Raw genomic sequence first — 13848 nt, forward strand, 5'->3', positions numbered from 1 at the left:
TTATTCTCCACACTCCACATTCTTGACTGCACAGCTCGTGGTTCCCTAAATAGTTATTTCCAGCTATCTTGACATCTGTGTTCGATGTACAGTACCCAAAGTATTTATAATACTGTATTGTACTTATTAGTTTACATATCTGTCTCCTGTTCTAAACTACAGACCTCTTAGAAGTAGGAACTATGTTTATGCTTGTATCCCCAATACCTAGGGTTGTCTCCGCCACATGGTAGGCTCACAAAAAAAAAGTCTGTTGTATGATGAGTGGGTGCAGGCATGATTTAAATGAGGGAAGCCATCCTGCCTCACAAAACAAGATGCTTGTTTTCTGTAGGAGAAAGTATTCCAGTCACCAAAACTCCGTTACCCAAGATGGATAGTTCTCTGCCCTGGAAAACACAGAGTGAAGTGGATTACAAACGGCATGTCCTCTTCTGTGGAACAGAGGTTATCCAGGCCAAGGCAGCTCGCTCTGGGACCGTGAGAGCCGTGGTACTGCAGACTGGTTAGCATCACCTCCTTTTTCTTATTTTTAATGGTATATTTTTGCCCAGTTTGTCTAGTGCCTTAAATTTATTAGGTAAAGAGAAGCTGTTTTTTCTTTATAATCATATTTTTTTAATTTTTAATTTTTGTGGGTATGTAGTAGCTGTATATATACTTATGGGATACCTGAGATGTTTTGACACAGGCCTGCAACGTGAAATAAGCGCATCATGGAGAATTGGGTATCTATTCCCTCAAGCATTTGTCCTTTGAGTTACAAACAATCCAATTACACATTTTAAGTTATTTAAAAATATACAATTAAGTTATTATTGACTATAGTCACCCTTTGTACTATCAATTAGTAGGTCTTATTCATTCTTTCCATTTTTTTTGTACCCATAGATAAGGAGAAGTCTTACCTACAGGTACAAAACACATCAAATATCTATAAATCCATATATTTTAAATACCAATTGAACTATGGCATATACCTGTTAGTAAAAATGATAGTACTGATAGCAATAATTATTATGTATGTGCTTTGCAGTATGTAAACTATTTTCACTATATTTAACTAGCAGAGCAGAAATGCTTTCTGTTTCTACTATGTCCATGAATAGGCTGAGGCCACACAATTCGAATGAACCTAAAATATACCACAGCCAGCGATTGACAGAACTGGACCTAGAACTCAGGGCTTCTCATCCTGAATCCCAGGTTCCTCCTAGGGTGGGCTAGAAACTGAAAATTTAACATTGCAAAGTACTAGAAAAGTGAGTCCATCAGTATTTACTGGACCACTAAATTTTAATTCAAGTGACATGCGAGTGCGTGCACACATTTGAGTCATTTTCTTAAAATAAAATGCTATTTGGCAAAGCTGTGCTGCGCACCCAGTACGGGGGTTTTCTACCTCCAGGATGCATTGAAATTGGAAGTAGAGGGAAGGAAGGCCAGAGAGAGTACTGGGCTCTGAGATAGAGATTTCCGTTCTAGCATTTATGTATTTTTCTAGTTATCTTTCAATTGCCTTTGAGCTTAAACACTGTTCAAATATCAGTAGAGAAAAACAAAGGCAGTGTTGAGGTTTGGAAGAGCACTAGCAGTAGTGTTGGTCATCCTGAGCTTGTGGGGTGTGTGTTTGTTTTTCCAGGATTCAACACTGCAAAGGGAGACCTTGTGAGATCCATTCTCTACCCCAAGCCAATGAATTTTAAGTTGTACAGGGATGCCATCAGGTTCCTCCTATGCCTTGTAGGAACAGCCACCATTGGGATGATCTATACTCTGTGTGTCTATGTGCTTAGCGGGGTAAGCTGTCTTTGCTGTTTTATTAAATGCACACATACTCATCTATCTATCTCTCTCTCTCTATATATATATGTATATATTTTGTACTGTACATGTTGGCCTTAACCTAGGATGTGGTTTACAAACCTGGGAAACAAAGCCAAGCGCTGAAGCTTGCGTATAGACTTCCAGATCCCAGGCAGCAATTGATCACTAAGTTCCATAATAACAAACAGGTTTCATGGGATAGTGAGATAAAACAATTTATTTATTGATATATCAATGTACTTCTCTTTTCCTCATACTTTATACCATTCTTCCTTTTCAATCTGAGAATATATTTATTTCAATAAAGTAGCATTTTTAGAGCTACTGAGCGAGGGATTTTAAATAAAATCAGACACCCAGGTTTGGTGAGGTCATGGCAGACTAGTACGTTATTCTTTGTTGGTAACAATATAAATCACCTGGGTTTTTTTATTGCTATTTGGGGAAAGATAGTGAGAGCTATAAACATGGTCATGCCTTTAACCCACTGATATCATTTCTTGAAATTTGACCTAAAAAAGTAAACACAAAGAAGGAAGGCTGGGCATGGTGGCTCACGTCTGTAATCCCAGCACTTTGGGAGGCCAAGGCAGGTGGATCTCCTGAGGTCAGGAGTTCGAAACCAGCCTGGCCAACATGGCAAACCCTGTCTCTACTAAAAATACAAAAATTAGCCAGGTGGCGTGTGCCTGTAATCCCAGCTACTCGGGAGGCTGAGGCAGGAGAATCGCTTGAACCCAGGAGGTGGAGGTTGCAATGAGCCGAGATCGCACCACTGTATTCCAGCCTGGGCGACAAGAGCGAAACTCTGCCTCAAAAAAAAAAAAAAAAGGCAAAGAGTCATATGCTGTTCATCAGAGATTTGTCTGTAATAATTAAAGAATGACTGTCGTCCAGGAACCTCCAGGGGAGGTGGTGAGGAAAGCCCTTGACGTCATCACAATTGCGGTTCCTCCTGCTCTACCTGCTGCTCTGACCACAGGCATTATTTATGCCCAGAGGAGGCTGAAGAAGAGAGGCATCTTCTGCATTAGCCCCCAGAGGATCAATGTATGTGGACAGTTAAACCTCGTCTGCTTTGACAAGGTATGTGTGTTTCATCCTTATTCTTATCGTCATTTTTATCATTGCTGTCATCATGTATATCTACTTTTACCCCCTTGCAAGGCAGGAGACATAGAATGTGGGTGCCTGTCTTCATTTTATCCCTGGTTAGATGCATGATCTGGGAAAGATATGTCTCTTGAGCTCGCAGAGTCCAAGGTTTAGAGGAGAAGTGGGTACTAAATAGGAGAATCTTTTTGGGTCCTTCCAGCTTCAATATCCTATGAAAAGCAACTAAAATAGCATCCTGTTTCTCTGCAGTCAAAACCTTCATACAAAGAAGAAAATTTAAACCCTTTACTATCATCACTGCTGTATCCTTGATGCTAAGAATATTGCCTGGCATATAGTTAGTGTGCAGTTAAATATTGATTGAATTAATGAACGATAAAAAGGAGGGGTTTATTAAACTGTGCCTTACTGTGAGACTCATATCAAACTCTTGCTGTATTTTCCCGTCTGTAGTTTATTGCTTAAAATTACCCTTGATTATTTGCCAGTTATTCCCAACCAGCCTCTTATTCTACTGTCTTTTTACTGTATTTATCTAGTCTGCACACACATATGCTGGGGTGAAGGTGGGAGTTGTGAGAGAATAAGATGGAATGCCTTTCAGGGCATTGTGAACAGGTGAGCATGGGTAGAGGCCTGGAGGCAGCAAAGCCTGAGAGTGTGGTTTTGACTAGAACAGTAGGTTGGTCATGGGAGAGGCTGTCTGTGGACCTTGAATGTCTGGCTAAGAAATTGTTTACATATATTTTAAGCAGTGGAGAGTTATTGAAGGCTTTTGTTGCTGTCGTTGACTTCTTTTTTTAATTTACTTTTTAAATGTGGTAAAATAAATGTAACATGAAATTTACTATTTTAGCCATTTTGAAGTGTACTGTTCACTGGCATTAAGTACCTTCTCACTGTTCTGCAACCATCACTACTATTCATTTTGAGAACTTCTTTTATTTTCCCAAACTGAAGCTATATTCATTCAACAGTACACTGAAGGTTTTGATAGTTGAGAATTAATGGGCTCAGGGCTGTATTTTATAATTATTGGAATATCAGAAAGATCTACCAAGAACAGAAAGTCAACATGACTCTTGCCACTATTTTTATATTATTTTGTGATCAAACTAGCAATGTAAGAAAGGACATTTTATTTATGAGATTATATCCTTGGAGTTGGAAAAAGAAACAGGAGTGGGAGAGATAATTGTGACCTGAATTTGTATAAAAAATGAGCAATAATTATGAATAATTATGATTATTATTAGCTCTTACTGTATGCTAGATATTAAATGAAACACTTTATGTTATCCCATTTAATCTTCACCACAACTCTCTGAGATTATGACCATGTTACAGATAAGAGCTCTTATATTTAGAGGGATTAATTTCCTCTGGTCACACAACTGGTGTTTAAACCTAACCCGAATTCTTAACCATTATATTGCACTGAGAGAAATACCACCACCTTTTTTTTTTTTTTTTCCAAATAGCAAACCATTTCTTTCAAGTCTTTTCACACACAGTGCCCTGTAGGTAAAAATTTCACTCTATTCCTTATTTTAATGACATATTTTAAACTTCTGCTATGAAACTAGGACTCACCCATTTTATATTGAGGACTTTCCCATCCATTCAGTCTACTGTTAGATCCTCAAAACAATCCTCTGAAGTTGTGAGGAAGATACTTTTTTGTTGTTGTTATGGAGGACACTAAAGTTCAAAAAGATTAAGTGCCAGCTTGTTAGACAACTGGCATAAGCTCATCAACGCTTCCAACGGGCACTCCAGAGACCCACCCATTGTGCCCCTCCTTGAAGTGCTGATCTTGTTAATATGTTTGTGAAGTATTTTCTCATTACAAAAATACCTTATTTATCTGCACTATGGAGTCTTCACTTGGGGCCACTGGATTTTTTTTTTTTTTTTTTTTTTTTTAAAGTAGGGAGGTGGTTTTGTTACGTTGCCCAGGCTGGTCTCAAACTCCTGAGTTCGAGTGATCCTCCTGCCTCAGCCTCCCGTAGTGCTGGGATTACAGGCATGAGCCACCACACCTTGCCTGGATCTTCAGAGTAAATGGAGCATTTGTTTCTGTTTAGACAGGCACCTTAACAAGGGATGGCTTGGACCTCTGGGGAGTCGTGTCCTGTGATAGGAATGGGTGAGTACCTTGGACTAAATGCATTCTAGTGTCTCTTTTTCCAAAATTCCATGTTTTCTCTTGAAATCACTAATGGAGACATTTGGAATTTGGCTTTGGTGGACAATGATTGCCAAAGTATCTTCTTTTAACTTCTCATCTTGAATTCTTCAAAGCCTCACTAAAACACACACATTTCCCCCCATCCCAACCCAGTCCCATGCCACTCACAAGTCTGGGAGATGAAGCTTTGACACTGCATTCAAATCCTTGCTAAAATATAATTTGCTTCCAGCATGAAGTTGACCCAGTATAAGTAATTTAGACATTACCAGGACACTGTCCTTTAAGGAGGTAACATTCTTTGTTCAAGCTGAATCCTCTTGATGTGCCAGGAGGAAGAACACTGCTCTTACTTTTGTACCCTGAATTTCAGGAAGAGGAACATTTGTAGAACCGTAGCTAGCGTACTCATTTTTCTTGGTATTCTAATTTTGAGAACTCTACTTTCTGGCTGCTGGGAAACTCTTTTTTCTTTTTCTTTCTTTCTTTTTTTTTTTTTTTTGAGACAGAATTTCGCTCTTGTCGCCCAGGCTGGAGTGCAGTGGCGTGATCTTGGTGCATTGCAACCTCCGCCTCCTGGGTTCAAGCAATTCTCCTCCCTCAGCCTCCCGAGTAGCTGAGATTGCAGGTGCCTGCCAACATTCCTGGCTAATTTTTCTACTTTTAGTAGGGACAGGGTTTCACCATGTTGGCCAGGCTGGTCTTAAACTCCTGACCTCAGGTGATCCACCCACCTTGGCCTCCTGAACTGCTGGGATTACAGGCATGAGCCACCGCGCCCTGCCGAAACTCCTTTTTCCTAGCAAGAAGACAGTTTTGGCAGTTCTCAGCATGGTGTGGCAAAGATTTGCACAGCCCTCGTCTGTGGCCCTCTTGTGGCCATGTTTGAGTTTGCGTCTCTGCCCGCTTTTTCAACTCACTACGAACTCCCGTGGAATCAGAACATGAAATCTCTGATGCACTTGACATTTATGTTTTGTTTGAAAATGAAAGTTTTTTCCTCTAACACTTATAACTTAAATCACAAAGCGTTTTGTACATGAAAGGTTCTTTGTGGTTCTTTTGCATTATGACAGGTAATTTATCCATAAAATGTTAATTACACATAGTTTAATAATTGTCATATTAAAATGCTATCTAGAAACAAGTCTAATTCCTGGATTAAAAAAGTGATTAAAAAAATTCCTCATGCTTCTAACCACTTTAGTGTACAGAAGAAGCCTCTTAAAGTGTTAAACTCTAGAGTTCTTTCATTTTTCCTACAGGATAGATTTGGATATATACTTTGTCTCATGGTTCATTAGTGTTTTTCTGTTTCAGCCTCTACAAAATATGTGTACATTTATTCAAATATGTGAGCATCTTGAGAGCAGTCTTGTTCTTATTTAGATTTGCATCCCTAGTGCTGTAGCTCTGTACTAGGCACAAATAGTAGGTGCACAGTAATTGCTTATCTAAAATGAACTCAATATGTTCCATCTTTTGAATGTTCTTCTTATTCGATTGACACCAAATTATTCCTAAAACTTTGGAAACTTTCTGTTTCTAAAAGTGACTTGTTACATTTAAGTAATAACAATTAATATAATGTTTAGGTAAATGATTCATTCCCCTCCCTCCCTCCCTCCTTCCCTCCCTCCCTCCCTCCCTTCCTTCCTTCCAACCAAAGTTGAATTCCAATGATTAAAACAATTTAAAATTAAAAAATGACAAATTTAATTAATAAAATGAAACAAAACAGAATTAATTCCAGGTAAGAAGTGAGCACCTGACTTACAGGCTATTAAATACCTTCTTGTTAAAGGTGAGCTCATCACTGATATTTCTTCCTTTCCAAAAAGCCCTGATTGTTGTGCCAGATACTTTAAGAACTATTAAAGGCTATCAGGGATTGATAACCAGAAACACTCAGATGAAAATGCACGGACAGGAACGATAGAGGAAACACTGAGATGAAAATGCGCGGACAGGAACGATAGAAGAAACACTGAGATGAAAATGCACGGACGGGAAAGATAGAGGAAACACTCAGATGAAAATGCGCGGACGGGAACGATAGAGGAAAACCACTGAGAAATGAAAATGCGCGGACGGGAACGATGGAGGAAACACTGAGATGAAAACGCGCGGACGGGAACGATGGAGGAAACACTGAGATGAAAACGCGCGGACGGGAACGATGGAGGAAACACTGAGATGAAAACGCGCGGACGGGAACGATGGAGGAAACACTGAGATGAAAACGCGCGGACGGGAACGATGGAGGAAACACTGAGATGAAAACGCGCGGACGGGAACGATGAGGAAACACTGAGATGAAAACGCGCGGACGGGACGGGAACGATGGAGGAAAACAACTGAGATGAAAACGCGCGGACGGAACGATGGGAAACTGAGATGAAAACGCGGGACGGGAACGATGGAGGAAACACTGAGATGAAAACGCGCGGACGGGAACGATGGAGGAAACACTGAGATGAAAACGCGCGGACGGGAACGATGGAGGAAACACTGAGATGAAAACGCGCGGACGGGAACGATGGAGGAAACACTGAGATGAAAACGCGCGGACGGGAACGATGGAGGAAACACTGAGATGAAAACGCGCGGACGGGAACGATGGAGGAAACACTGAGATGAAAACGCGCGGACGGGAACGATGGAGGAAACACTGAGATGAAAACGCGCGGACGGGAACGATGGAGGAAACACTGGTGAAGAATGGAAAATGAAACGCGCGGACGGGAACGATGGAGGAAACACTGAGATGAAAACGCGCGGACGGAACGATGGAGGAAACACTGAGATGAAAACGCGCGGACGGGAACGATGGAGGAAACACTGAGATGAAAACGCGCGGACGGGAACGATGGAGGAAACACTGAGATGAAAACGCGCGGACGGGAACGATGGAGGAAACACTGAGATGAAAACGCGCGGACGGGAACGATGGAGGAAACACTGAGATGAAAACGCGGACGGAAGATGGAGGAAACACTGAGATGGAAATGCGCGGACGGGAACGATGGAGGAACACTGAGATGGAAATGCGCGGACGGGAATGATGGAGGAAACACTGAGATGAAAATGCGCGGACGGGAATGATGGAGGAAACACTGAGATGAAAATGCGCGGTCGGGAATGATGGAGGAAACACTGAGATGAAAATGCGCGGACGGGAATGATGGAGGAAACACTGAGATGAAAATGCGCGGACGGGAATGATGGAGGAAACACTGAGATGAAAATGCGCGGACGGGAATGATAGAGGAAACACTGAGATGAAAATGCGCGGACGGGAATGATAGAGGAAACACTCAGATGAAAATGCGCGGACGGGAATGATGGAGGAAACACTCAGATGAAAATGTGCGGACGGGAATGATGGAGGAAACACTGAGATGAAAATGCGCAGACGGGAATGATGGAGGAAACACTCAGATGAAAATGCGCAGACAGGAATGATGGAGAGCTTTATGTATTTGCTGTGCTAACCAGAGTCTGGCCCTGTCCTCTGGAGTGCAGAATTATATACTCAGAATTACAGACTAGTGACAGTGTACGGCTCATAGTAAAAATAAGATTTTTTTTCTGATCTGTATTTTGCTTTTCAGTGTGAGTTTAAGTTTCTGTGTTAACTATACTGCTGGTGGTCTCTTCCTTTTAGATATTTACTAAAATACCATCGGGTATGCGGTGAACCACCAAGATGAGTTGCTCTTTCAATACATAATAATGAATATAACTAACAGGGTCAATATGAAGCCAGGACATTTTGAACTCTTAGTGTGACAAAAGGAAGCTTGAATGCAAAAGCCAGGAAGCCATGTGGCTGAATTGTGAGTTAACATTGCGATATGTTTGCTTTCAAAACAAAGGGCTACAGCAACTTAAGGTTATCTTTAAATAAATGCAGGGTCCATATTATCAGAAGTAATTGTCTGCCTTGAAATGTGGTCTCCAGGATCAGACAATGGCAAATAGGAACTTTTCCAAAAAAGAAGAATAAGGAAGGCGAGAGGGAGGCCTGATAAAACCGTTATTAGAGGAACAGCTAGAGGTTCCTGTGCAACACCAGAGGGAGAGGGTAAAGGGGGACGGCAGAGTTGATCCATAAGTTTGAAAGAAGTTGGCATGTGGAGGAGGGGGAGCAAGTGGACACTTACTGGTTCCCAGGAGCAGATTTTGCCCCGATGTAGGATGAAGCTTCCATTGTTCAGACGTCCTCCAAATAGGATAAGCTGCTTTGAGAACCAACGCCTGTGCTGCACATTTGAGAAGGGGCTGTGACTAACCAAGCTGCAGACGACATTCTTCTTGTGATGCCAAAGCCGAACTTAATGGCCTCCACTCTGAATTAGTGAAGGAACCCTGCATATAACATTTGAGTTGTATTTTAATAGCTTTTTAGATGAGACTATGTTCTCATCTAAAATGAGATGATGGGGATAATGGTTGGGATATGGACACAAGAGGCTAAGGTGGAAGAGGGGGATGCAATGTTATTTTGAAAAATGTTTTTAGACGGGCACGGTGCCTCACGCCTGTAATCTCAGCACTTTGGGAGGCCGACGCAGGTGGGTTAGCTGAGGTCGGGAGTTTAAGACCAGCCTGGCCAACATGGTGAAACCCCATCTTTGCTAAAAATACAAAAAATTAGCCTGACATGGTGGTGGCTGCCTGTAATTCTAGCTACTCAGGAGGCTGAGGCAGGAGAATCACTAGAACCTGGGAGACAGAGGTTGCAGTGAATCGAGATCACGCCACCGTCCTCCTCCAGCCTGGGTGACAGAGTGATAGAGTGAGACCCTGTATCCAAAATAAAAAGAAACAACTCAGAGACCTTTCTCATGCTTAGTGAACTTACTTGGTTGAATGAAGCACTGTTAATGTGAGAGGATTGGAGAGTGGCTATTAATGCAACAAAGCATATTAAATTAGTTTTTATAAAGATGTTTGTTCACCTCCAAGATGCTCTGTTTTGGCATGAGGCGATGGAATGGAAACCCATTTCCTTTTCTCCTGAAGCTTTCAGGAAGTTCACAGCTTTGCCTCGGGCCAGGCTTTGCCATGGGGCCCACTGTATGCGGCGATGGCCAGCTGCCACTCTCTGATCCTTCTTGATGGGACCATCCAGGGAGACCCTCTGGACCTCAAAATGTTTGAAGCCACCACCTGGGTAAGCCTCTGCTCCTCAGAGAATCTGAGAAGCTTCTTCAATGCCAGAGCAACATAGGCAATATCAGAGCTATCTAGTTTTTATAAAAGGTGAGGTTTCCAATGTGGAGTACATTTGGTAATGAAGCACAAACTAATCTAAGGCTGGTTTCCTCATCTGTACAATGAAGCTAATAATAGCATCTACATAATGAGATTGCGAGGATTAAATGAGATGATACATTAAAAAAATCCTTGACACTATGCCTGGCAAATATTAAAGGTTCGATCATATTAATATAATTGTACTTATTATGCAATTATTTCTTGTCTCTCTGTGCTGTTCTCCGAGCATTGTCTGGTTTCAAAGACTTTCCAGAATATGGGGATCAGAAAACATTGCTGTCTCCAGTGCTCAGGACAACTCAGAGATTCATGGTGACTATAAGTCTTATTTCTATTAATTTAGTATTGATTTTATTTCCAAGACTAGAAGGAACAAAAAAGAAAACCACTAAAGAGCTTTTGTTGAGACTCTAAACTAGATTGAAGAGCCAACGGTGTAGTTCAGGAATCTGGCTTTTCCGATTCTAGTTTTGGCTCTGCTCTAACTGACTGCTGAATCCCATTAAGCTATCTCTCATGTTGGGGCTTCGGCTCTCATGACCATAAAATGAAGTTGAATTAGACCAGTGGTGTCCATGTAACACAAAACAAGACAAACAATCTGGAATCTTCTCGTAAAAGGAAACATTCTCCAGAAACACTCTAAAGACTAAATAGCTGGAGTTACTCCAGTTGCAATAAAAGGTAGGATCTAAAGATGAGGATTAAGGGACCTGCATCCCCGACTACTTAGCTATAATCCCTTCCTTTCTCCTGAGCTGCATATAGCTCTCGCCTCTGGTGGCACGCTTTGAGCACCACTGAAAGAGACAATCTTCAGGGTCCCTTCCAAATCTCCTGGAGCATTATTTCATAGCAATCTAATATAACTTTGCCAATCCTCCATCTTTTCTGGGTTACTGATTCCATATCTTTAAATAGGGATTGCAGTTTCCTCTCTGGGACCTTGTCAGCCACTCAATGAGATGATTACAAAGCACTGTGTTGTCTTTGGGTAAAATGTCCCTTTGACTATAATTTAGGGTCATTATTATAGCAATTACTGATTATTAACCATGTATATCACAGTCTCTGCCCTTCCCTACCCCAGCCCTGAGAACCGTCCATCCAAATTAGACAGACATGCAAGGGCAGGAAGAGCCGTGAAGTGCAGGAAAAGAATGACAGAAAGGTGCTTGCTTCACGCAAAAGAAGTCTGGCCCTTCATGCTCATGACTCTCAAGCTAGGCTCTTCAGAATTGGAGAATGAGCCTTTACACAGCACATTCCAACAGAGAAAACAAGATAAATTGCATGAATAATTCAAAAGTGTCTGCCCTTCAAGTTGTGCAGCATTTTCAATGCATTTTTTTTTTCTGTGGCGAAATAAATCTGGTTCACCTCTGAGGGAAGAGACACGGAAAACACACTGAGGTGGTCTGAAGATTTTCTCAAGGGGAGGGTTCAAGCATAGCATCAGTGGGCAAACAGTAAATAAATCTCTGCAATGAAATATCCTATTTGTGAAATAGGAAATGGCTTTTTCTGGGGACGATTTCCACATCAAGGGAGTGCCGGCACATGCCATGGTAGTTAAGCCCTGCAGAACAGCCAGCCAGGTAAGCCCTGCTTGCTCTTCACCGCACAACACCCAAACTCAAAGAGAAACTCGCTTCTGGCCCCTAGTTTTTGAAAGGTCACAGATGTGTCTTTGAATTTCAGGTGTGAAAATGGGTGAGACCTTCCCCCTTATTTGTTAAAATAAAGATTACGGAAGGAGTGGTTAATTCCCAGTAGCTAGAAGCTATATCAGCATGTTCCTCTCCTTTCCCCATCCCTCAACCAGGTCCCAGTGGAAGGAATCGCCATCCTGCATCAGTTCCCATTTTCATCGGCACTGCAGAGAATGACAGTCATTGTCCAAGAGATGGGAGGTGACCGACTGGCATTCATGAAAGGTGCACCAGAGAGGGTGGCCAGCTTTTGCCAACCTGAGACAGGTCTGTAACTTGACTTGGATTACACCTGGCAAATCTGTATCTCCAGATAAATATGTCCCCAAAGCATTTGATCTATTAATTCAATTGCCTATGGGTCATCACCAATTGGGTGGCTCACTGGCATTCCAAATTCAATACGAAAACCAATGGTGTCTTTCTCATTTCCTGTATTTCCCAGTTTCCTATTTTGGTGCATGGTACCACCATCCCCCGCCACCACCCCATTTAGGTGTCATCTCTGATTTCTTGCTCTCCCTTAGTGCCTTTGTCTCATCAGTTGCTAATCCATGGTCCTTCACTGCATCTGCTCATGCTTGATGAGCTTGATGCTCATGCATCATTCCTGATCACTTCAATAGTTGGTGGATTGACCCTCTGCCTCCAGTCTCCCCAACTTTGATGTGCCCTCTGTACTGTGACCAGATTTTTCACCTCGCGATTATTTTAGTTGCTCTCATAGGCTCCAGTATAATCTCAAATTTCTTTAGGATCATATATAAGGCTTTCAGGTTTGAACTCCCAGTGAACTTTCCAGATGGGCCTTACCACTCCTCATCCTGTGCTTTCCTGAGCTGAACTAACTCTTCACAGCTTACTCTCATGCCTCCATGCCTAAGCTCATGATTCTCCCTCAGCCCCAGAATCCTTCTTTACTGAACCACCTCCTCCCAGGCTGGTATATACACCACCAAACGCTTTCCATAGCATGCTGCAATGGCCTGGGCATAGCAATGATCTCATTTGATTGCATTGTTAGTCTGCTGGCTGTAACTCAATTAGACAGAAATCCTTAGAGCAGAACTTGAGATTTTTTTTCAATTTCATTCTTTTTTTTAACCTATATTTTAAGTTCAGTGGTACATGTGCAGGTTTGTTACGTAGGTAAACTTGTGTCATGGGGGTTTCTTGTACAGATTAATTCACTGTCCAGGTATTAAGCCTAGTACCCATTAGTTATTTTTCCTGATCCTCTCCCTCCTCCCACCCTTCACCCTCCAATAGGCCCCAGTATGTGTTGTTCCCCCCATATGTCTATGTGTTCTCATTATTTAGCTCCCACAGATAAGTTTGGTTTTATGTTCCAATGTTAGCTTGCTAAGGACAATGGCCTCCAGCTCCATCCAGGTCCCTGCAAAGGACATGATCTCATTCTTTTTTCATGGCTGCCTAGTATTCCATCATGTATATGTACCACATTTTCTTTATCCAGTCTACCATTGATGGGTATTTAGGTTGATTCCATGTCTTTGCTATTGTGAATAGTGCTGCAATAAACATATATATGCATGTGCAGCTTTATAATAGAATGATTTACCTGTCTTTGGCTATATACCCAGTAATGGGATTTCTGTGCTGAATGGTATTTCTGTCTTTAGGACTTTGAGGTATCACTGCATTTTCTTCCACAGTGGTTTAACTAATTTACACTCCCACCAACAGTTAAGCACTTCT

The 13848-nt window shown here is 41.8% G+C and overlaps 1 protein-coding gene across 8 annotated transcripts in view; it reads left to right on the plus strand.

Annotated features, from left to right (window-relative positions):
* Nucleotides 1–414: 414 nt before the first annotated feature.
* Nucleotides 415–13848, plus strand: part of LOC100602237 (probable cation-transporting ATPase 13A4) — a 35342-nt gene continuing 21908 nt past the window's right edge. The window contains exons 1-7 of one of the 8 annotated variants that reach the window (XM_030808954.1): nucleotides 424–505; nucleotides 1643–1800; nucleotides 2725–2913; nucleotides 5031–5092; nucleotides 10163–10313; nucleotides 11929–12015; nucleotides 12243–12396. In XM_030808954.1, coding sequence (XP_030664814.1) covers nucleotides 1696–1800; nucleotides 2725–2913; nucleotides 5031–5092; nucleotides 10163–10313; nucleotides 11929–12015; nucleotides 12243–12396 — 748 coding nt within the window. In that variant the 5' untranslated portion in view covers nucleotides 424–505; nucleotides 1643–1695. Of the gene's footprint in view, nucleotides 506–1642; nucleotides 1801–2724; nucleotides 2914–3480; nucleotides 3562–5030; nucleotides 5093–10162; nucleotides 10403–10634; nucleotides 10730–11928; nucleotides 12016–12242; nucleotides 12397–13848 lie in introns of those variants that run through there. The other 7 variants (XM_030808961.1, XM_030808959.1, XM_030808956.1 and 4 more) reach the window with 7 other exon arrangements.

The sequence above is a fragment of the Nomascus leucogenys genome, unplaced genomic scaffold, assembly GCF_006542625.1.
Source record: "Nomascus leucogenys isolate Asia unplaced genomic scaffold, Asia_NLE_v1 000523F_271578_qpd_obj, whole genome shotgun sequence".
NCBI lineage: Eukaryota > Metazoa > Chordata > Mammalia > Primates > Hylobatidae > Nomascus > Nomascus leucogenys.